The 26,420-nt window shown below is 41.2% G+C and overlaps 1 protein-coding gene across 1 annotated transcript in view; it reads left to right on the plus strand.

Moving 5' to 3' along the window:
• Positions 1-17,452, plus strand: part of LOC136864533 (23 kDa integral membrane protein) — a 154,894-nt gene extending 137,442 nt beyond the window's left edge. Inside the window, exon 6 of the mRNA XM_067141633.2 lies at positions 15,484-17,452. Within this exon, the coding sequence (XP_066997734.1) occupies positions 15,484-15,669 (186 nt within the window). The 3' untranslated portion in view covers positions 15,670-17,452. The remainder of the gene's footprint in view (positions 1-15,483) is intronic.
• The last annotated feature ends 8,968 nt before the right edge of the window (positions 17,453-26,420 follow it).

Consider the following 26,420-nt stretch of genomic DNA (forward strand, 5'->3'; position numbering starts at 1 on the left):
AAAACTGAGGCTGGATCAATAAAAACAGCCCAGGAACTCTTGGCTGAAAAAGAAATTGCAGGTAAACTTTCCTACATAAAAACAAATTTCGGATCCCTTCCTAATGCAATAAGTGCTCTAGAAAAATCCCAAGTGCCACTAGCAGAGCAGCTGCAAATTGTGTATAAAGTTGTGAATGATCTGAATCGTGTGTGTGGTAAAGTGGGTGAAGTTGTATCCATGAAATTGAATAAGGTGTTGCAAAAGAACAGTGGGTATAAAACTTTGTGTTATATTGGCAAAACATTGTCGGGTGAAAATTTTTCTCTTACCGACTGTGAATTGAATCCGGGAGATATTGCTTGTTTTCAGTATGCACCAGTTGTTTCAGTTGAGATAGAGAGAAGCTTTTCCGTGTACAAATCGTTACTTGCAGACAATAGGCAATCGTTTTCATTTGAGAACCTGCGCAAAGTTTTTATTGTGCATTTCAATTCGAATTCATTGTAAACATCCACTGAAGTTTGTTTTCTTAAATAATCTTTGTTAATTAAATGACACCTATTTGCTAGGAGAGTATTTGAAGAATATGCCAGTTCTAAAATATTTCATTTTTTTCACCAGGGGTGCAAAGTGGTATTTACTTTGTTAGTAACAAAAATAATTTAAACTTAATGCATTGTCATCCATTAAAATTCTCTCTCAAATAAGGTAATTGTTTCTTAAAGGATTAATAAATAAGTGACGATTAATTTATTGGTCTTTTTTCAAATTTTGTGTCATTTTTTAACCATTTTTGGGTCATAAATGCATTTTTTATTTTGCATTTTCTTGCTATTTTTTGGTCATTAAATGCCTTGCCCTAGAGATTACATTCTTCTTCTTCTCTCGAATGGGCCACCAGAGGACCACGTGCCAATTTCAATTCCTTCTTCTTTGTTCTTTCCTTTTCTTCCAGTACGCTTTCATCTGTTCACTATGTTTCTTCTTTCTGTCTTCAGACCACTTTGAACCAGTCGTTTTTACTTTCCTACCTTGGAATCCTTCTATTTTCAATACTTTTAACCGAAAGCCTTCTCTATTATTTATTTCTTCTGTTGTTATATTGTTTTTTTCTAAATCCTTTCTTACTTCGTTGACCCAGCTTGTCGTTGATTTCTTACTCCACAAATATCTGAAAATCTTACTGGTTAATCTACTATCTTGCATTCGATATAAATGTCCAAAAAACATAAGTCTCCTTTTCCTCATTACATCTGATATATTTTCTATTTTTTGATATATTACATTATTTTTCACTTTGGTCGTTCCAAACATTCATTAGTGTCCAATAGTAACTTTCGTAGACATTACATTACATACACTTTCTCCACGCACTGGAGTTTATTGCACTGCCGTGCTTCACTTTATCGCACAACACACGCTAATTGCACTGAAGTGCTCTTCACAATGCCAGCTTCATAAAACAGGCTGAATTAACATAATAATGAGAAATACTCGACAAACCCACATGATATATTTCTTATGATTTTTTGTATTGTATGTGCCTACGATATTTCCTTCCTTGTCTTTTAATGAACAAGCACATTTCCCAGTACGTTTGACTACGGTGAAATATCCCTGATATAACAAGGAAAACTTAGAAAACTGACCAGCATCATGTGATGATGGAAGTGGTACTCTGAATAAAACTTTGTCACTAAGCTCAAATTCATCCAATTTAGTTTTCTTCTGCTGGCGAATTCGTTTTTGTCCTGCTTTCTTTAAATTCTCCCTAGCCAGCTGGATACAAAAATCCTTAGTTTTATGCTCTCCCTAGTCCAAGCCTAACTTACTCGCAGTTTCATCGGTAGGTTTCCTGCCGTGATGAATTTCATAGGGTGTAAATCCAATGGACTCACACAACGTGATATTACACCAACGTTCGACATTACCCAGCTGTGAAAACCACGAGTTGTGTTTGTCGTGCTCATACGCACTAAATATACGTCATATTTCACGTATCGTCCGTTCAATCAAATTGCTTTGCGGGCAATGTACCGACGAAAATATACTTTTGATGCCCAGTTCAATCAGTTTCGTATTCCAGATCTTCGAAATAAACTGGTGGCCATGATCAGATAATATTCTGAGGGGACATCCGAACTCAGGAATATATCTGTCCACAACTTGTTTGAGACAACCCCTCACTGTTCCTTTCCTCAATGGGTACATCTTGACACATTCGCTGACAGGAAAGAAACAAATTTTTAACCATATCGGGAACAGATCTACACAAATAAGTTGCCCAGGCCTGTCTGCAGTACCAGCCTGCCTAGGCCCCTCTAGGATTCTAATCGGGTGCTTAGAGCGTTGGCATAGATCACACGTAGCGATTATTTTCCTCACGTGCCTTCACATATTCCTCCACACAAAGTTTCCCCGAATAGCATATAAGCATATAAGCTCCAAAATATTCCAGCTCCTTATGATAATAAAAAATCATGTCCTCTAGCAGGGCTTTGGGTACGCAGATATTAAACTGCCCAGAATAACATTTCTTAGTGAGAAAGCCATTACATAATCTATACATAAGTTTACCGCTCTCTAGAACAGTATCTGGCCACTTATCTCTAAGCGATGTCAACAGTCCAGCCCATTCTTCTTCTCTTTCCTGCTCGACCAAAAGATAACGAATTCTGTCCCTTTCTGCTGTATTATCAGTCATAGAACCAACACAAATCAGAATACCTTCTTTCAACTCTAAAGAGACTGTATTTTCTTCCTTAGGGAGAAATCTGCGGAGAAAGTCAGCCATCACATTATCTTTCCTTTTGATATGACGTATCTTAAAATCACATTCACTTATGGCTAAAATCTAACGAGTCATACGATTACCAGTTAGTTCGTACGTATTTAAGAATATGAAGGCCTGATTATCAGTCCATATCTCAAATTTGTTACCTAAGACATACATTCCAACTTACTTAATGAATACATGATTGCAAGAAATTCAATCTCTGTAATAGTGTATCACTTCTCTGCCAAACTGAGCCCACGACTCGCCAAGGAAACGATGCCTAAATTGCCATTATCACCTCTGACATGTGGCCGGCCCCGTGGTGTAGGGGTATCGTTCCTGCCTCATACCCGGAGGCCCCGGGTTCGATTCCCGTCCAGGTCAGGGATTTTTACCTGGACCTGAGGGTTGGTTCAGGGTTCACTCAGCCTACGTGTTTAGAATTGAGGAGCTATCTGACGGTGAGATAGCGGCCTCGGTGTAGAAAGCCAAGAATAACAGCCTAGAGGATTCGTTGTGTTGACCACATGGCACGTCGTAATCTATAGGCCTTCGGGCTGAGTAACGGTCGCTTGGTAGGCCCTTCAAGGGCTGTAGTGTCATGGGGTTTGGTTTGGATCTCTCTATCATAAACATCGAGCAACTACCTTCTAGCAGCCATCAGTCATGATAATAAATTCACGACCTGGCACTGGATATCTCAACATAACCGCTTCATCAAACCCGTCCTTCATCTTCTGAAAAGCCTCATCATGTTCTTTCTTCCACTTCCATTTCACGCCTAATTTCAATAGCGTTCGAAATCTGCGGAGAAAGTCAGCCATCACATTATCTTTCCTTTTGATATGACGTATCTTAAAATCACATTCACTTATGGCTAAAATCTAACGAGTCTGCCTAACAGCGCAGAATATTTACCCACAAAACGTCGAAAGTAATTACACACCTCTTGAAAAGATTTCAATTGTATAACATTATGTGGATTAGGAGTATTGATTATCTTGTCTTATCTCGTCTGTTCCGGTTTTAACCCCTGTTGTGATACAGTATGTCCCAAAAATGTGATTTGTTGTTAACAAAATGTCGATTCACCCAGTTTTAATGTAAATATCCCTTTCCTGACTTTATGTACAAAAATCCGTAAGTGTTTCATGTATTCCTCAAACGTGTGGGATGCAATTACTATGTCGTCTATTTACATCGTCACAAAACTACCCGTGTGCCTCCCTAATACTTTACTCATGGACCTAGTTAACGCTGCGGATGATGTGCGCGTCCCAACGGAACTCTGGCGAACTGATACAACAATTCTTGTACGCAAAAGCAGTAAGTGGACGGTCTATTTCTCTCAGGTAAATCTGCCAGAAAGATGACGACAAATCAATAGTGGAACATCATATTCACCTTCAAATCGCTGAGTAAGTTCCTCTACCTTCTCCGCCCTTTGCTGATCGGCTTCAGTTCTCATATTCATTAACCTGGTTCCTGGTATCAATTCAAAACGCACCGTGTGAACTTTCTTAGGTATAATCACAAGTGGATTTAAATTAGGACTACATGACGGTTCAATTATATTATAATCTACCATAAGCCGATCTGCTCTTCAATAGCGCTAGCGTATTTTAACGGAATGGGATATTTCGGTCCAACAAAAGTTGAGTTGTCATGAACATTGAATTTGTGTTCATAAAGATATGTTCTACCGGTCTGGTCACGAAAACATCTCGATGTGATATTAACCATTCACACAATTCGTTCTTCTGACTTTCCTCTAAATTACATTTCACCACTGTCTCATACATTTCATCTCTAAAATTTCTCTGTATAGACACATGGCAGACATGAACATTTTTTCTCATATTCTTCATTAGACCCTTCGGTACTAGAACCCATTTTATTCGCACTTATTTCTGAGATAACATCATACGGTAACCTGACTTCCCTGCTACCCTTTCCCCAAATGAGACTGACATTACCTAGATAAAAATTCAATTTTGCCTTATGACAAGTTAACCAGACAGTACCTAAAATAACGGCATAAACTAAATTGGATACAATTAAACATGGCTACAAAAAACATTCTCCACCGATGTTAATGAGGACATCTATTTGTTAGTTACCCTTTGAGACTTGTTTCCAACAGCTGTTACGTTGAACTTATTTCTCACGGGAATTTACGCTACCTGATGCTTCTCTCTCAATACTTCCTCATACAGCTTCGAATTTGTGCATGATTTCTCACTTCCCGAGTCCAACAAGATCTTAAGCTTCCGGCCCCATATTGTAAGTTCAATCGTTGGTGTTACAGTACCACTACTTAAATTATGCTCATTACATACAATTAGATCGTTAACAAATCTTGGCTTATATCTAAATTTAAATTACACTTATAAAATGTAGGTTCTACGATTAAGTCGCCACTTAAAACATTTGAATTACTGCTACTTAGGTCACAATCATGTTCACTTGCAAGTATAGCCTAGTCGACATCACCTGACTTATCTACCTTATTCGTGAACTCACTATTTTCGGACTTTCTCAGTGACCTGTTTATACAGCCCGTTGCGCGTTTAAATTACTTTGTTCGGTTACGACTTGTTGGTTACACACTTCAGTCGGCGTTTCTGGTTGCTTATTACCTACAGTTTCATTTTTGTTGTTATAATTACTATGACCTATACTCTCCCGCCTCCCAGTTCCTTGTTGATTTCCATTTTCACGCCTCGCAGTTCTGAAATTTTCCGAAATATATTGATAATTTCTCTCCCTGTGAATATTACTATTGGGTCTCTCCTGATATACTCCTTTGTAGTTACGATTATGCATAGGCCTGCCCTTATTATTAGATTGATTCACCCTTCTTTCTACATTCCAGTTTATGTCGTACTATTATTCAGGCTACTACCCAAAGCATCAAACTTTCTTAAAAAAAGTTCAATTTGCTTAATCGTCTCCACTCTTTGCATACGAACGGCTTCTCTTATTTTATCGGGATAGTGATTTGCCATAAGTCTAACTATGTCCGTCTCAGATCCAATACATTTTAAATTTCCCCACACAAAACATCCGCCAAAAAGTATTCTGTCATTCTTACGCCCTCGTTAGAATTAAACCTGCCAAACATTATCCCCCCTCCCTCTATCTCTCTCTCTCTACTCTGAATTCTTTCGCTCTAAAATTTCGCTATGAATTTCTCCTTAAATTCCGTTAGACTAGATATCGAGCTTTTATATACCTGAAACCAAGACTAAGTCTCCCCTACCCAAGCATTACATAAGATCTCTAATACAGTTTTCCAGATAATAATATTGTCCCTTAATTGAAGAGCAAATTTCTTCTCTTCTACCGTCATAAATTTCATCGGGTTGAATTCTTTCCCAGAAAACTTTGGTGTACCTTGATCCATAGTGATTAAACAATGTGTTACAATTATCTCACGTACATTTCTGCTATCACGCAATTCTTGATGGAGTACCCTCTGACAACTCAGACTTTTTTCTTTCACTGTTACCTCAGCCAATTCTTGAATTTTTCTTAATTCCTCCTGCAACGTTTCTTCCGATTCTCTCACCTTCTGTGATAATGATTTCTGTTTACTCCCTAGTTCACCTACTTCCCCAAGTTTTCTTTCCACCTGCTCCACCCTATAAATACATTTATTAGTTTCTTGCCCCACTGTATTGGTTACCTTTTCAAACATTTCTTCCACTAACTCATTGATATCCTCTTTATTAGACTCGCCTAATTCATCAATCTTACGCCCCTGTTTGTTGGATGTCTCACTAAATTGCTCTATTTCCGTATGGAGATTGCTCCGACCCAATTCCATCTCAGCTCTTATGTCGCTACACTCCCTGTTTACCATACTTTCTAGCTTATTAATTTACTTATCTCTAACACCTTATGATCTGTTTCTAACATCATCAATCTTATTAATACTACTTATGACACTACCCTGAGCTCCAATTTTCTCACTAATGACCGCTTCAATTTTCTCACTCATGGCATTACCCTTTAATTGAATTTTCGCACTAATTACCGCTCCAATTTTGTCACTCATGGCATTATTCTGCTCAGTCATTTTGGACATCAGTAAATTGAATAAACTACGGTATATCCACCCTTGCTTTGTTCTTGCGTGACAGCGTTTTCCTCAGTGTCTACTATTTTCGCGCCTTCAGAACGTCCCAACTTAGTCACCAACTCCCTGTCCATGTCATCACGCGCTAGCAGCTATATTGATATTCAATCTTGATAAAGCAGTGTGCCAGGATACATCGCAAATTTTCATTTTTGACTCGTTGTTCTACTTTCTGTCTATGATGTAATCACATGCTACCACAAACACGTGTTCAAATAATCATCACTATAACAACACCCGATGTTAAAAATGCGATGTCCCTCCGCATACTCCCTTATCAAGGTTGAAAGTCACTATAGCTGCTAGCGGAATCCTATGCTGTTCTCTGTTGGCACACAGCAGAGCTAGTTGAGGAAATTTATTATCAGACCTTATATGTGTACACACTTCACTTTTCATTTTCGCTAGACTGTAGTGCAACCTGTAGGTCGACAACCTTGCCTTCATGATCAATGATAACAGAGGTAAAACCTTCTTGGCTGTAGAGCAGTGGTCAACTGGAACTCCTACGGGGAATGTAAATAAAGTACTGGCAACATAGTTCAGATACTCGCAGGAGATCGAGCATGAAAAAATAGGATATGGGAGCGGCCTGGTGGCCCTGTTGTCGCTGTGTAGTGTGGATTTGATGGGCATCCAGTTGGGAGTTTTGTTTCTGTGGGGTGTTGTTGATTTCACTTATCTAAAGCAAGTTTTCAAAATGTGATCATCGTTCATGGTTTAAAATTGAGGTTGCCCGTATCAAAAATTCGACAGAATGTCATCGAGTATAACGTGAAGCTTGTGGTGAGAATGAATGACCGTATAGGACGGTTGCACGATGGGTCAAGGCGTTACGTGTGGATCGGAATGAGACTGCGGATTTTAATCGCACAGGTCGGCCGTCCATTTATCAATATATTGACATCGCGAGTGGTCTCATTCAGTAGACCATCGATGGACTGTCCAGGAATTATCCGTAGAGGTTGGTCACAGTCATCAAACGGTGTAGCACATGCTGTCGAAATGTCTTAACATGAGGGAAATTGTGTCCCGTCGGGTTCCTCATCATCTCACCGACGTACGGAAAGTGCACCGGTATGCACTGGCTGGCATCCACCTGGACAGATACCGCAACGAAGCGGACTCGTTTCTGCAGCATATTGTCGCCAGTGATGAGACGTGGGCACGAGCCTACGTGCATGAATTACAGCGTCAATAAAATAAATGGCGTCACACAGGTTCGCCATGCCCACGAAAATTTCGACAGGAACCCAGTCGGATGAAGCGTATGCTGATTGTGGCATACGACTACGAAGGTGTTATTTTTCGCATATTGTGCCTGAGTCAGGAACGGTGACTACTATTGCCGATTTCTCGAGCGACATCTGCGTCCGGTTATGCGGCGCAAACGTTCACGTTTATTGCGGGACGATCGTCCCATCGTGTTGCATGACAACGCACGTTGTCATATCACAAATAATGTCAAGCACTTACCGCAACGTTGGCGTTGGGAGGTCTCGGAACACGCTCCGTAATCACCAGATATGAGTCCTTGTGACTTCGACCTGCTTCCGAATTTGAAGGAACCCCTCCGAGGCCGCCGATTTCCTGACGTGTCATCTGCACTCCGCGCACTAGGGCGCTCCGTCACTATCATCAAGAGAGAACGCCCTGTCAACGTTCCCCAACGGCTTCCCGATATTTGGCAAAACGATAATAGACTTTGCGAGAGACTACATGGAAGGAATATAATGCAATTGTACTTGTTAGTTCATTAAATATTGCGTTATATCAATATTGCCAATACTTTATTTACAGCCTTCGTGCATTGTTCAGACATTTCATCTACGACTGAAGCAGCGTTGATCGACGTTTCTTTCGTGTTTTCAATGTAATAACCGAATTAACAGATTTTAAAAAATATATCAAATATAATTGCAAGTCTCCGTACCTAAACCTGAATATGTACGCATTTAATGGAACGAATTCAAAGAGGATGATAGATCAGTTAGCACCCAGGGGTTAATTTTAGGTCTGTTGAGCCCAAACCTTTATCTTATAAATAAAATTCTAGGACTCGGATGTCTATAATGTCCTTGATTTCGCCAAATGTTGATATATTTATCCAGTTCAGGTCAATTCAAGATCGTATCGGTAGTTTTTAGTTTCGTGTTTGTTTGTTTGTTTGTTTGTTTGTCTGTATATTCCACCATCACAGGTAAACGGCTGAATAGATCTCGACCAAATTTCATATTTAGAATCTACACGTCCAGGAGCAGGTTTTGATATGTATATGGTTTTAAAATCACTGAACAGACTGGGGGTTTATTGGAAGACCAGAAGAGATTATCTTTCAATTTTCTCTTACACTGTTGAATATATCTCGACCAAAATTCATATTTGGAGTCTACTCATCCATGAGCAGGTTTCTATATGCATGTTATTTATAAGTCACTGAATAGACGGGGGGGGGGCTGTTTATAAGAAGACTAGAAAAATTATTTTTCAATTTTCTCTTACACTATTGATTATATTTCGAACAAACTTCATATTTAAAGTCTACTCATCAAGGAACTACATACATACATACATACATACATACATACATACATACATACATACATACATACATACATACATACATTATCATTATAGACTGTTATGCCTTTCAGCGTTCAGTCTGCAAGCCTCTGTGAATTTACTACACTTCGCCACAATCCTCGATTTGCAACTAGTGTTGTGGCCACATTTAGTTCTACACCTCTTATCTTTAAATCGTTAGAAACCGAGTCTAACCATCGTCGTCTTGGTCTACCTCTACTTCTCTTACCCTCCATAGCAGAGTCCATTATTCTCCTAGGTAACCTATCCTCCTCCATTCGCCTCACATGGCCCCACCACCGAAGCCGGTTTATGCGTACAGCTTTATCCATTGAGTTCATTCCTAAATTAGCCTTTATCTCCTCATTCCGTGTACTCTCCTGCCACTGTTCCTACCTGTTTGTACTAGCAATCATTCTTGCTACTTTCATGCATGTTACTTCTAACTTATAAATAAGATATCCTGAGTCCACCCAGATTTCGCTCCCGTAAAGCAAAGTTGGTCTGAAAACAGACCGATTTAAAGATAGTTTCGTCTGGGAGCTCACTTCCTTCTTACAGAATACTGTTTATCGCAGCTGCGAGCTCACTGCATTAGCTTTACGACACCTTGATTCAATCTCACTTACTATATTACCATCCTGGGAGAACACACAACCTAAATACTTGAAATTATCGACCTGTTCTAGCTTTGTATCACCAATCTGACATTCAATTCTGTTGAATTTCTTACCTACTGACATCAATTTAGTCTTCGAGAGGCTAATTTTCATACTATACTCATTGCACCTATTTTCAAGTTCCAAGATATTAGACTGTAGGCTTTCGGCACAATCTGCTATTAAGACCAAGTCGTCAGCATAGGCCAGACTGCTTACTACATTTCCACCTAACTGAATTCCTCCCTGCCATTTTATACCTTTCAGCAGATGGTCCATCTAAACTACGAACATCAAAGGTGAAAGATTGCAGCCCCTGTAAGTACCCTGAACCAAGAACTCATCCTATAACCAATTCTCACTGAAGCCCAACTGTCAACATAAATGCCTTTGATTGCTTTTAATAATATACCTTTAATTCCATAGTCCCCCAGTATGGCGAACATCTTTTCTCTCGGTACCCTGTCATATGCTTTCTCTAGATCTACGAAATATAAACACAACGGCCTATTCCTCTCGTAGCATTTTTCAGTTACCTGGCGCATACTGAAAATCTGATCCTGACAGCCTCTCTGTGGTCTGAAACCACACTGGTTTTCATCCAGCTTCCTCTCAACGACTGATCGCACCCTCCCTTCCAAGATGCCAGTGACTACTTTGGCTGTTATACTAATCAATGAGATACCTCGATAGTTGTTGCAATCCTTCCTGTTCCCTTGCTTATAGATAGGTGCAATCACTGCTTTTGCCCAATCTGAAGGTACTTTACCAACACTCCAGGCTAATTTTACTACTCTGTGAAGCCATTTCATCCCTGCCTTCTCACTATACTTCACCATTTCAGGCAAAATTTCATCTATTCCTGCTGCCTTATGACAATGGAGTTTATTTACTATCCTTTCCACTTACTCAAGCATAATTACACCAACATCATTTTCCTCCTCCCCATGAGCTTGGCTGTTCGCAACACCACCAGGATGATTTCCTAGTACATTGAGAAGATGTTCAAAATATTCCCTCCACCTCTCCAGTGATTCCCTGGGATCTATTATGAGTTCACCTGAATTACTCAAAACACTGTTCATTTCCTTTTTCCCTCCCTTCCTAAGATTCTTTATGACTGTCCAGAAAGATTTCCCTGCTGCTTGACCTAGCCTGTCCAGGTTGTTACCAAAATCTTTCCATGACTTCTTTTTGGATTCAACAACTATTTGTTTCGCTCTGTTTCTTTCATCTACATACAACTCCCTGTCTGCCTCGGCCCTTGTTTGGAGCCATTTTTGATAAGCCTTCTTTTTACGTTTACAAGCTGCTCTCACTTCATCATTCCACCAAGATGTTCGCCTTTTCCCATCTTTACACACAGTTGTTCCTAGGCATTCCCTTACTGTTTCTACAACAGCATCCCTGTATGCCACCCATTCGCTTTCTATATCCTGAACCTGCTTACTGTCTACTATTCGAAACTTCTCACTAATCATATCCATGTACTTCCGTCTAATTTCCTCGTCTTGGAGATTTTCTACCCTTATTCGTTTGCAGACAGATTTCACTTTATCTACCCTAGGCCTAGAGATACTTAGTTCACTACAGATCAGATAGTGGTCAGTATCATCGAAAAATCCCTGGAAACCTCGTACATTCCTAACAGATTTCCTGAATTCAAAGTCTGTTAAGATATAGTCTATAATAGATCTGGTACCCCTAGCCTCCCATGTGTAGCGGCGAATAGCCTTATGCTTGAAGAATGTATTCGTAACAGCTAAACCTATACTAGCACAGAAGTCCAGCAAAAGCTTCCCATTCCCATTCCCATTCCCATTAGCTTCCATATCTTCCCCACATTTACCAATCACCCTTTCGTATCCTTCAGTTCTATTCCCAACTCTCGCATTGAAATCGCCCATTAGCACTATTCTATCCTTCCTGTTGACCCTGACCACGATGTCACTCAATGTTTCATAAAACTTGTCAACTTCATCCTCATCTGCACCCTCACATGGTGAATACACGGACACAATTCTAGTCCTAATTCCTCCAACTGACAAATCTACCCACATCATTCGCTCATTTACGGCCTAACAGAAACTATGTTCCGTGCAATGGTATTCCTGATAAAGAGCCCTACCCCAGACTCTGCCCTTCCCTTTCTAACACCCGTCAAGTACACTTTATAATCTCCTATCTCTTCCTCGTTATCTCCCCTTACCCGAATATCACTTACTCCTAGCACATCCAGATGCATCCTCTTTGCTGACTCAGCCAGTTCTATTTTCTTTCTTCCATAAGCCCCATTAATATTGATAGCTCCCCATCGAATTCCATTTCGTTCGCCAAGTCGTTTCCAAGGAGTCCCTCGCCTGTCAAATGGGAGTGGGACTCCGTTACTCCCATAGGTCCGAGGCTTGCTTAAAATGTTCTGAGCTCGGTAGATTCATGAAGCAGGATGATACCCTACTTGCACATAGTCCAAGTGAGGATCTCTCCTCTAACGGGTTATGGACCACAGGTGGATTGTATAGTCCTAGCCACCTGAGCACAAGGAGGGCCAGGTCTCAGAATATGTCCGAGATGCCCACTCCCATTCCATAGCAACTGGTATCCCGACTCTCAGGACCATTTACTAGGCCACTCAGCCGTTGCCCATGGTTCACGAACTAGGACGTGACTACAGTGACCCACAAACATGAACCACTACTATATGCACATCATTTAAAAATCACTCAAGAGAGTGGGGGTTTATAGAAAGACCAGTAGAGTTGTTTTATATTTTCTCTTACAATATTGATTATATCTCGACCAAAGTTCATATTTAGAGTCTAATAATCCAGCAGCAGGTTTCGATATGCATTTAGAATCACTGAACAGACTTTGGGTTTATAGGAAAACCAGAAGGGTTCTTTTCAATTTTCTCTTACACTATTGATATGTAAAATAGAGATGTAAAATAGAGAATAATTGTGAAATGCCCTTTCATTTTAAACATCTTTTTCTTCTGTACATAATTTCGCCTACTCTCCAAATGACGGGAGAAAATTGCTATTTTCTACGGGCTTCATGCTCTGCAGCCAGTGATGGACACCCTTGCAGACCTACAGTTATTCGAAGGATGCATAATAGGAGAAAATCAGAGGATACACAATAGTTACCTCTCTTGAAAATTAACCCCACCTAATGTAACTGAACACCGAGGAAACATGAGGTAGAACTCTTCCCTTCGGTGTCTGTCTGTCTGTCTGTCTGGCTGGCTGGCTAATCCTAAAAGTGGAAAACTGCTGGGCTTATTTCAACCAAACTATGTATTTGGAATCTACTCACTCAGGATTGTGTTGTCAGGTGCATATTATGTCAGAGTAATCACACAGAGTTGGTATTTATAGGAAGATCATTCTCAAATATTTTCGTTAATATTTGGTCTAACAAAAGACTATACACAACAAAAGTTTAAGAACATGTTATTTCCGTTCCTTTATGCCATGTACTTATTTATTGTACGACGGATAATAACGCAGACGATTACGAAAAATTCGATTATTAGTCAAAGCCCCGTGGGACATGTGCATGTCACTTCAAGGTGGGTAACGGAAAAATCCAATGAGCCATTTTACACTTTTCAATAGGCAGATATTAAGGGAGGTAGCGTCAACGTCAGAGCCTCACGCCGGTGGCCATAGATACAATACGAGACCAGAGAATAACGGAGAATTTCGCAGAATTTCGGACCAGGACTGTACCGTACAATAAATTCGGAAAACGTCCCCATTCCCTCTCGACTATATTCAGCTTCATCATATTTAACGTTACTGCCACGCACTTTCGTAGGAAAATATAATTTTAACATGTCGCATTAAACGTGTGAATAGAGCCATGTTATTTCGCATATATTCCTGAAGGAAACATGTAATCCACGGCTAATTCCCGTTCGAAGAACGGGTACAAATGCTAGTATTCTATACGAATGGTTGGGCGGATATCATATCCGATCATAGACTTGAGAACAGAGATCGAAATAAACAAGTTATTTATACACATCAAATATATCTTACGCGAACAGCTTTATACCTTACATCAAGTAAATAATGTAAAAACCAAAATAAACCCATGGCACTACAGCCCAGAAGGGCCTTGGCCTACCAAGCGACCGCTGCTCTGACCAAAAGCCTGCAGATTACGAGGTGTCGTGTGGTCAGCACGACGAATCCTCTTGGCCGTTATTCTTGGCTTTCTATACCGGGGACGCTATCTCACCGTCAGATAGCTCCTCAATTTTAGTCACGTAGGCTGAGTGGACCTCGAACCAGCCCTCAGATCCAGGTAAAAATCCCTGACTTGGCCGGGAATCGAACTCGGGGCCTACGGGTAAGAGACAAGCAAGCTACCCCTACACCACGGGGCCGGCATTATATAATATAGACATTTTAAAATTAAAATTTGTCCTGTTAACGAATTTGTCTATTAGTCTATTGTTGGTATTCTTAGGAACTCGTGGAATATGGAATTTGGTTATCAAAGCTACTTCCGTGGCTTAACGTTCAGCATCACTTCTTTCGTGTCAGAGGGTACCGAGTTCGATTCATGACAATATCGGGGATCATAGCCGTGTCTAGTTAATTCACCTGACATCAGGGCTGGATATTCGCGTTTGTCTTAATACTCGTACACGTCTCTTCATACACATACATACAACATACTACTAAACATATTAGAAACATGCAGTATTGAATATTTCCCTTCATAATCGGTAGACGTCAAGAAGGGCATTAACTGGGATAAAACACATATGTAGTGGCTTATTTAGGAAGAAATGGCATATACCACGACTCAAGTGCCGGACGAAGGAAAAAGTAAATATGAACTTAAGGTTCATATGAGGCCCCTTCCTAGGTGAAATAAGCTCTTCATGAAATATCTTTGTTCCACGATCTGCTCACAAATCAACACCATCGTACATATTTCGACCTTGTTTACGTACTTTCATTTTTCACTCACCATGGTTCCTAAAAACATATCACCGGGTGAGTTAGCCGTGCGGTTAAAAGCGCGCAGCTGTGAGCTCGCATCCCGGAGATAGTGGATTCGAACCCCACTGTCGGCAGCCCTGAAGATGGTTTTCCGTGGTTTCCCATTTTCACACTAGGAAAATGCTGGGGCTGTACCTTGATTAAGGCCACGGCCGCTTCGTTCCCATTCCTAGGCCTTTCCTGTCCCATCGTCCCCATAAGACCTATCTGTGTCGGTGCGACGTAAAGCAACTAGAAAAAAATCATGCCATGTCCCGTGTTTTTATAGCATTGGAGATATGCTTCCTTCTGTTTAGCTTTATTATTTGTTCTATTTTTCAGCTACTTGGTGTGTCCTTCGCTTGCTCGCTAGGGCGCTCCATCAGAGTGTACAAAACGGAACGTGAAAGAAAGCGCCAGGAGCTGCAGGAGCGCCTCCTCAAGAACTATACGCTCGGAAACACTGATCCAAAGAGGACTTTCCCAGTTTATTTCATGGATTCTGGGGAGGGGAATCATGTTCAGTAAACTGAAATCTGAGTTTGCAATCGTGGAAATACTACATATTTAGTTAACATGCATTTCGAAAACACAAGCAGTAGCTGAAATACTGTATTTATTAAAGTTGTTTTATTGTTCTACGTAACATCGATTACAATCGGCTTTTAAGCATTAGAAAAGCCCTTTTTTGTATACCGGGTAAGTCCGCTCCACCTGACTTTTTCTGTTGTTAGACATTCCAACGAACGTCACTGGTGATGTGATGGTCGATTCTCCTTTGCGGAAGACCAAGTAACAGTCCCCCTTAACCATCTACTGCACCATCACCTCTGCATAAACATGTATGTGACAGATATTTACACAATGCATCGAACTGTGATACGTTTATGGAAAACGTACATGCCAAAGCTTTCAATAGGGTATGAAATGAACGCTAAAAACGATGGCATACTGATAGAAAACATGTGTGCATTTGTGAAGTGGATGTAGCTGTCCATCTGGTATGCTTTCAGGTAAGCTACTGGCTGGACTTGCTGAGTTGTCGCAGGTTAAATGGGGTGCTGCTAAAAACAACTGCGGTTGGTAGTTGGGTTTGAATCCCACTGGAGCCTGATAATTTCATTCGCAGAATCATCCACAAAGCCAATGTATCCGAATACCCTCACGTTGTTGGTTGGCTATTTATTTATTTATTTATTTATTTATTTATTTATTTATTTATTTATTTATTTATTTATTTATTGTAGTCTGTATGGAAATCTTTCATAGTACAGGGGCTGTGCTTCCTATGCGTTCTGCCTTGCTTCACCTTTGATGAGGAGCATGTCAACATACTCATCTGCTGAGTTCATAGCAAAGAAATTATCTGCACTGCTAGCTACACAAAGTGTCATGCCAGCACACATTGAACAAGCATGCTGCATGCTATTGCACGAATGTGGGACGAATGGCCTTGTATTTGGTCCTCAAATCTTAAAATGTAAATAAAAATATCTGGCGCTCGTGCGATTCCAACCCACTTACCAGCGGTACATGCGTCAGCACGTCTGTGCTTAGTATACGACACCTCAGTGCTGTTGTCTCGAGTTTATCAGAAAGAGTACTTGGTGTAAAACTACTCCCCGCTTTACAAACTCACACACGTTTTCTATCAGAATGCCTTCGCATTTAGCCTTAATTTCACATCCAATCGAAAGCTTATAATTGACACGTACGTTTTACGTAACCGTATGACAGTTTGATGCATTGTGTAAATACCTGTCACATGCATGTCTATGCAAAACTCATGCTGTGATGACGTATTAAGTGCTTAAAAGGTGACTATAGCTTGGTGTACAGCAAAGGAGAATCGACCATTACACCACTAACTTTCGTTGGGATGCCTAACAACAGAAAAAGTCAGGCGCAACGGACTCACCAGGTATTACGTACAGGTAATTACATCTACTCAGAGCAGATACACTGAAGTAAGATAATTATTTACTAGTTCACTATTTTAAAATTTACTTTCTTACGTAAATATTCTCTGTCTTTTAGTTAAACCTTTAATCAGAATCACTCATGTTTGTCGTGGATTCAATGTGTATTATTACGCATATCATAATTATAGTTAGATATGGTTATGTATTTTATTGTTATTAGTAGCAATATCATGTGCTCTGCTTCCAACTGGTTTTCCGAAGTCTTGACAGAAATAAAACCTAGTCAAAAAAGGAAAAAGGTAATTACTACGAAATATTTGCTGTATGAAAATGAATATTTATATTACCATGTACTGATATGAAATAAATTGCTAGAGAACATGTGCAAACCCAAACATTTAATTTATACTAGCTGTTGTGTATCTGTTGTTGACGGGGTAGTTTCTGTAATTGCAGAAGTAAATTCATCTGGCGGAAAAGAGTGACAGCAGAAGAGACAGAAAACACCTCATATAACAACAATAGACAGTGAGTGTATTATTATTGTTCATGAAGGACTTAAGACGTCGAAGGTCACCACATTTGCTTTTCCGGCTCGGCGATAAGACGGCATTCAAAATTAGGTTTCAACCACCCGTTTTATGATTCTTTCTTCCCCAATCATTCTTAGAGCGATCGTACCTTCAAATGTATCTTCTCCTTTTGATAGTCATCATTATCTTCCTGATCAATAGTGACGAGGGACTAATGTCACGTGGTTCTACAGAATCTGCAGTCTATGAAGTCAATCACAACAACCGGACCGCCTGTTAAGTCGTTATTAAGAATGTTGAGCTATTTCCATGTCAGCAACGCACGGCATTGATTGGCAATACAAATGTAAATTCCTGAACACATCTGCAATTACAGCACGTATGGTAAAAATAAATCATGTGAACGCGACATAAATGCTTGGAAATTGAAGTATCTATAACACTTGTTATACCCAGTTTATCGGTAGAACTAATTCTTGCGGAGATATTTGGAAGTTTTTAAAAAATATAATAATCGTGTATCTCCGTCATTATTCCTCGTGCGGTAGAAGTGCTGAAAACGTAAAATGTATGAAATTACATTTTTTACAAAGTTTATTGCCTACATTTAATTGATACAGTTAGTATTAACGAAGGAGCGTGGTATTTCCTTTCGTAGTCAATTTAATATTGCTACACATCCGTATACTAATCAAATACAGTAACATACCAAGCTTCTAGAAATCCTGTTGAGCTGTTTCCCTGTGGTGTCGTAACAAGAAAAAACAAACAAAGAGACAGGCAGACAGGCAAAACTTGAACCAAACCTACATTCGAGTTTTGTAGTTTTGTGTAGGTACCTTATCTGAGATAAGTGAAGTATGAGACTAAATTTTGAAATATCGCATGCAAATAAAATTGATTTTATTTATGAAGACTTAATGTGATTAGCTGCCATCTCCGGAGGCCCATGTTCGATTCCCGGCTCTGCCACGAAATTTGAAAATTTGTAAGAGGGCTGGAACGGGGTCCACTCAGCCTCGGGAGGTCAACTCAGTAGAGGGGCTTCGATTTCCACCTCAGCCATCCTCGAAATGGTTTTCCATGGTTTTCCACTTCTCCCCCAGACAAATGCCGGGATGGTACCTAACTTAAGACCACGGCAGCTTCTTTCCCTTTTCCTTGTCTAGCCCTTCCAAACTTCCCATCCCCCACAAGACCGCAGTTCAGGTTAGCAGGTGAGGCCGCTTGGGGGAGGTAATGATCCTCCTTTCCAGTTGTATCCCCGACCCAAACTCTCATGCTCTAGGACACTGCCCTTGAGGCTGTGGAGGTGGGAACCCTCGTTGAGTACGAGGGAAAAACCAACCGTGGAGGGTAAACGGATTATGAACGAAAAAGAAAGAACAGTATCAATTAATTGTCTGTATCACATAATGTTTTCAGATACCCACGCGTTTAGAAACACTAATATACCAGGTGGTTCACCAGCCCCTTACTTTTTCGGAGATAGACAACTCAATTAACGCGTACAACCTACAAATCCCTGTAATTAAGTTTTATGAATAGAAATAACTTGAAATTTCTCCTCATGGTCTATAAGGCTCTCCCGTACCTATGTGTCATCACTGTAAATTGATCCATGGAGAAACTACTATGCACAACTACGCTCCAAATACTAAGGTACATTCTGCAAACATGTGATTTATCGCGCCTTGAAAAAACACAGGTGCCCGTAATACAATCGAATTAATAGTTTATGCCCCGTGCTCTGTAATGTAAGTAAGTAAAATGAACACTGTAAACCATCATTGAAGACTTTGACACGGATATTAACTTTCGAGGTGGAGCGGCCACACTGATGTATGTCGGCTTCGTGGCTGAATCGGTTAAGGGCCGGATCACCAGGTGTGTGAGTATCGGCAGTGTAGTGGTTCGCATGCAACATAAAGGCAAATTGCTGAACGACAGAGGTGCTCCATTTTAGCGCGCAAACAATAAATATCAGTATGTCCTTCTATTTGTTTTAAGGGGTGCACTCTGATTTGGTGTCTTTCCCTTAAGGATGGGTGGAGGAAGGATTGGGAAGTAAATTGGCATTGGTCTTTTATTAAGCCACCGTCTCGGTTTTTGCCTGGTGGTGAAAATGGGAAACCAATACAAACCACTTTCAGGACGGACAGCATAGGATTCGAATCCACAACCACCCGAGTCCAACGCACACAAATAGTAACCCACACCTACGAGGTCATATTACAGCACTTTTTCATTTCCTCAAGATGTATTCCTATTAATATTACGTTGAATTGCTGCAAATGCATGGAGGAAATACGATCGAATTAATATATATGCCATGTACTCCGTAATGGTAAAAAGTTAAGTGAACACTGTAAAGCACTTTTGAATACTTTAGTACGGATATTAACTTTCGATGTGGAATGGCCATACGTAAGTAGTAATCCTTTAGCAAACGTCTCGTATGTTGTCTTTGTGGCTGAGTCGGTTTAGGGCAGATAACAGACGGTATCTAAACAGTGGTTATGTAGTAGTTCGATTCCAACCACACGTGTTTTTTAAAACCGAGAGATCGTGCCCATTCGGACACACAATGTTTATGCACACTTACCAGGCCACATCACAGCACGTATGCATTTACTCACTATGTATTCCAGTGACGAATACGTTTGTATGATAGATAGATAGATAGATAGATCGATAGATCAAAGCCTTTATTTTCTGTGGCGAAGTTAGGGCTCTTGGCCCTTTCTTGTGAAGACTAGCAATACGTTCCCAAACCATGAACGAAGATTGCGGTCAACTGGGACACTTGGAAGGGTACCTTCCCTTAGAGATGCTCCTATAACGTCTTGACCAAATGGAGAGGCTGTTTTGGACGCTGTCCAGAATAACCTTCAAATTAGTGCACGGACACTTGCACAACAGACCAACAACAGTCGGCCATCAGTCATGCGTATACAATACCTACATTTCACCCATACAATCTGCAGTTGCACCAGTAGTTCCATGGACGTGATTTCGATTCTAGAGTAACATTTTGCCAATGGGTATTACGCAGTGTGACCAATAATACAGCCTTTTGTCAAGAGCCCTGCTAAAGACGAATCACGATTTCACAAGAACGGCGTCGTGAATCGGCACTATATGCACTATTGGAGCGCCGAGAATTTCCATTAGGTAAGGCAGGGCCCAATTCAAGTGCAGTGGGGAGAAAAAGTCTGGTGTGGGATCTCGGGCGACTATCTCATACGACCATATTTTTTCGACGGACATCTAACGGGAACACGCTACCTTCATTTTCTTCAAAATGAATTCCCACAGTGGCTGGAGAACGCCCTACTGCGCGAGCAATTACGGATGTGGTTTTGAAATGACGGCGCCCCACCTCACGAATCAGTAGTTGTCCGGAACCATCTTCATGCTTCATATTCAAATAAATGGACAGGAACTGGATGACCCGGCCACTGGCCAGCAAGATCACCCGATCTAACGCCAATTGACTTCTTCCTGAGGGGTCACTTAAAGCAGGTAGTGTACTCACAGGAGTCTGAAGATCCTGGAGACCTTCGGCAACTGATCACCGAGCCATGCCAAGCTGTTACACCTGAAATGTTTCAATTTGCAAGAATGTCTTAACAACGTCGTGCTAAAATCTGCATAAACCAAGGTGGTCAACATTTCGAACACTTGTTAAACAATATGCAGGGTACCCTACTTCCTACCTACAGACCATCATGTCGGAGTCCAAAATGGCTACGTAACATCGGATAAAAACAGTCTTTTTCAGAATCAAATAAAAATTCACTCTTTGGGACAGGGTGATATGCAGCCATATTGCAGTCTCTGTAAACGGCGCTCATTGAAAAGAAAAGTGTACCAGCCTGCGAATCCTACCTAGTACCAGACAGCTTGGCTGATGCAACAACACTGTTGCTTTATTTAGCCACCTCATCAACTGCGGGCTGTGGTGCCCAGTTAGCACGTTGTAGTTCTTATGTATACTTGCTGTCCAAAGGAAAGATATTTTTCGCAACTGTGATCGTTTTAGACGTGCTTTGTCGTTTAAAGAACTGAAATAACACTGCCACTGATGATATCGACCATACTCGCGAGCGTCATATATACGATATATTTGTACTAAGACCATAAAGGATCCGGTACTAATGCTTTTCGGATGACTATGATATACGCGTTTATTGGGTTACCTACCGCCGAAACAAATAACGGGCTGTTGAACCACCAAGTAAACAACGTGTTAGGGGTATACGTGCAAATATTTCTTGTAGCAATAGAGAAAAATGTGACGAAGCACTATACAGTACATCAAACTTTTAGTAAACCTCGGATGTTACTTTCGTGAGCAAAGCTATACGATGTTTACAGAATAGGTAATATGCCTTCTCCTTTTGAATGAACAGCTTCACTTCAATAACAGGCAAGTTACACGCCATACTTGCTAAACTGGTTTATGTTTATGTTTAAGAGCAGATATACTACTACAACAGCTGAACGCTACTGATACAATGCCACGAGATGTTACGTAACATTCTTGCCCAACCGGTTTTTATGTCTAAGAGCAACTGAACTACGATAACAGCTCAAGGCTGCTCGTAGGGTATGCCATGTTGGGTAACATTCTCGCCAGACTGGTTTTGTGGCTGTTAGGTTTTTGTTTCCGTCTTGGGTACTTCAGATTAGTTTCGGGCACTGGAGATGTATCGAATTGTCGGCGTTAATGCTGGTTCCTTTTCTGTTAGGTCCTTTAGGGGATTGGGACATCTGTGGTCATCAGCCCTACGCTGTATTGAGTATGGAAATGTTCCGAAAATCTGTGTCGGTGCGGGGTCTGTTTGAGCGTGAGATATAATTATTCGAGCGTAAGGTTGGGATAGGCGGACCAGGACGTGAAATATGGTACATTCCACGTTTTGAATTGTATAAAGCTCAAGGAACAAGGAAAAATCATGTTGACGTGTATATAAACAAAGTTCCTTACGTCAACGAAATAATGCATTGGATAGTATGTTCAAATTCGTAGTATCGGAACTGAATTATTGAAGCACATCGAACGTTTTGTTTCAAACGAATAATGGACGTGTTATAAAACTAAATAAATTAAACGTACCTACATTTCGTGGTTCCGGCCGGGCTGAGTGGCTCAGACGGTTGAGGTGCTGGCCTATTGACTCCAAATTCGCAGGCTCGATCCTGACCCAGTCCGGTGGTATTTGAAGGTGCTCAAATACGTCAGCCTCATGTCGGTAGATTTACTGGCACTTAAAAGTACTCCTGCGGGACAAAGTTCCGGCACCTCGGCGTCACTAAAATCCGTCAAAAGTAGTTAGTGGAACTAGAAAAGTAACATTAATATTTCGTGCTTACAAACGAAAAGCATATGTGCAATGGTAAAGCATTATAACTTACTGCTGCTTTTGCAGTGCTTATTAAATGCATCAAAATAAAAGTTGTCAGTGTGTGTTGTTCAGACCGTTAAAGCACTGGTTTCTTGGCACCAACTTAGCAGGCTCGATCCTGGCTCAGTCCCGTGGTTTTTGAAAGTGCTCAAATACGTCAGCCTCGTGTCGGTAGATTTACTGGCACGTGAAAAGAACTCCTGCGGGACTAAATTCCGGCACGTCGGCGTCTCCGAAAACCGTAAAAGTAGTTAGTGGGACGTAAAGCAAATAACATTAGTATTATTATCAGGTCATTAAGAGGTGCCGCCTTTCACCTCCAACTTCGCAGGTTGGAACCTCGCCCAGTCCGGTGGTATTTGAAGGTGCTCCAATACTGTACGTCATCCTCGTGTCGGTAGATTTACTGGTACATAAAAAGGGAAGAAAATAGTATAATATGCGTGGTTTGGGAAGAAATACGGTGAAATATACGCCACACGTGGCAAGGACGGTCGCAGTAGATAACTACATGATACTGTGTGTAAGGACCAGAATCAGGTAGAGCTCTTGGGGGTGAGTCAGCTGTAACCTCGTAATGTGGTTAGCACGAGAGGACGAAGTGTGACAAATAGGTTTTGAGTATAAAAATCAAACATACCAGGCGGCTCGCGAGTGCCGTACTTTCTACTTATAAAAATCCCGCATACACAAATGATGAATGGGATATCTACCAACTGATTTTCACAGGGGCACCCTGCCAGCAGGCAGGTTACGTCAGAGTATGAAGAGGTAACAACCGGACGGCGCTCGCGTACAAATTAATAAGTTACTAAATTTTCTTTTCTGCATCTTTGGCGTATTTACAAATGTACCCTGTTGTGGAACGTGTGCAGTAAAATGACTGCTATTTGTTTCACAACATCCGAAACACAGCACGTTGTAGCGCTCCTTAGAAAACAAGTGGTCAGGTACCCCGTACATCACTACTGCATGCGGGACAATTGTAAGTAGAAAGTACGGCGCTCGCGAGCAGCCTGGTAAACATCAACAAATCTGAGAAACATAAACAAGGTTACACAATACAGACATCTGACCCCAGGCCGACGGTCGCTTTCATGAGTACCAGATGTCTTATCGAATTATACACAATTCACAGGTGTCGAACGTATCTAAGAGGATTCCGCCACAACTACATCCTCCATTTTACAATGATGGTGTCCGACTCGTTGGATGAATGGTCAGCGTATGGCCTTCGGTTCAGAGAGTCCCTGGTTCAATTCCCGGCCGGGTAGGGGATTTTAACCTTCATTGGTTAATTCCAGTGGCTTGGGGACTGGGTGTTTGTGCTGCCCCCAACATCCCTGCAACTCACACACCACACATAACACTATTCTCCACCACAATAACACTCAGTTACCTACAGATGGCAGATGCCGCCCACCGTCAACGGAGGGTCCACCTTACAAGTGCTGCACTAGGCTAGAAATAGCCACATGAAATAATAATTATCATAATTATAATCATTGCTATTATTACTATGATAGTGCTAATAACAAATCACAGCAGATTCCGCTACCGCGTGTTAAGAGGATGCCGGTAGAATACACCTGAATAAGACATAAATCTCCAGGAGAAGTAGAAGACGGTAACGGGAGCCACAAAGACAAGCTGGTCATAGCCGAACAAGGCTCACATTAGTGAGACAGACGTAAGAGTGGCATGGTCGTAGGAACTACAGTCGTACGAATTAGACACTGTTGTAGAAAGGAATGAATTAACATACAGTAGGGGCTCAGTAATTCCAGGTAAACGGTAACGAGACGATCTCGAATAGAAAAACACGGATTTACGAAGGTACACGAAAAAGCTTGTGTACACGAAAAATTTTCTTAAGTTAAATATTACGGCACAGTATCCTAGAAAACAAAAACCTACATATGCCTTACAATAAAAGAAATTTTAAATTGTCCTTTGTAAATTAAAAACGCACTAGGCAACCTACTTAAATTACAAGTTGCTTTTACGTCGCACTGACACAGATAGGTCTTATGGAGACGATGGGACAGGAAGGGGCTAGGAGTGGGAAGGAAGCGGCCGTGACATTAATTACGGTACAGCCCCAGCATTTGCCTGGTGTGAACATGGGAAACCACGGAAAACCATCTTCACGGCTGCCGACAGTGGGGTTTGAACTCACTATCTCTCGAATACTGGATACTGGCCGCACTTAAGCGACTGCAGCTATTGAGCTCGGTAATGATAATTGCTGTTTTAAGGTCATCGGCCCTTAAAAACGTAGGATTGAGGAACTGCCAAGCTGCGTTCAAGGTCAATGCCTACCGTTTTAACAAGCACGCTTCCGTGTGTTGTGTTTAGCTTTCGCCTCGTACAAGGCACTCGTGCACTGAAATTTTCGATTTATAGCTTTTGCCACCGGTACTTCAAATTTTCTGCTCGGATTTATGGGAATATCGAACTATCGAGACTCAAAATACTACATCGATTCTGTACTGTACTTCCAAGTCAATGGCGAAATGCAGAAATGGCGTAACATCTGACATACCAAAGTGAAACTCTTAACAATTGCTCAAAGTGGCCACGCTGGGCTCCTACTCAGGCTTCACTTCTCCGAATCCAGTTGCGACGCATTCGAGCCAAGACACCAGTCATGTTCAGAATATCCTCTTATGCTTGAAAAATACGTTTCCAGAAGTCATACGAAGTGGTTATTTCAGTTCAATAGACTTTGTTTTTCCTGTCTTCACAGATGCAAATATCCATTCGATTAAGATCTGGAGATCCAGTGTGTCAATTGATGGGTCCACGTCGTCCTATCCTCCATTGACGAAATGTCTGATCCAAATGATCACGCAGTAAGCGGCTTACATGAGGTTGTGTAAAATCGTGTAAAAACCACATAGTTCTTCTTAGTCGAAGCGACGCGTCCTCCAAAATGTCCAGTAACGTACCTGTGAGGAACTCTAGGTAAGCTACAGCGATCAACAGAGTCGTCTTTGAGTCAGCAAGGAGTGCGGATGCGCTGAATGGGTGCGGAGCAATGGGCAACACGTTGGCACAATACAGGATAGCGATTGGGAGCTGGCACTGTGGAACGGAATGTAGAAAGGAGAAAAGAGTGAAGGTAAATGGTGAAAAAGGTGGATGGTGGCCACTCTACTGGTGGCGTCGGTGGTGGCTGTGCTATTGATAATAGGAGGAGTGGAACTAAATCCTGACCCAGGCCAAGTCGGATCCATAGGATGGGAAGAGTTCGAAGTGATAAGAGAAATGATAAGACAGGCGTGTCAGACGGAGCAAATAAGAGAAATGTTTCGAGAGTTACCTAAGGAGTTTATGGAAATAAAGTTGAATATTAAGGAAGATGCGAGGAAGATAATGGAGGAGGAAGGGTGTAATAAAGATGAGCTGGA

Source organism: Anabrus simplex, chromosome 2 (genome assembly GCF_040414725.1).
Source record: "Anabrus simplex isolate iqAnaSimp1 chromosome 2, ASM4041472v1, whole genome shotgun sequence".
Lineage (NCBI taxonomy): Eukaryota > Metazoa > Arthropoda > Insecta > Orthoptera > Tettigoniidae > Anabrus > Anabrus simplex.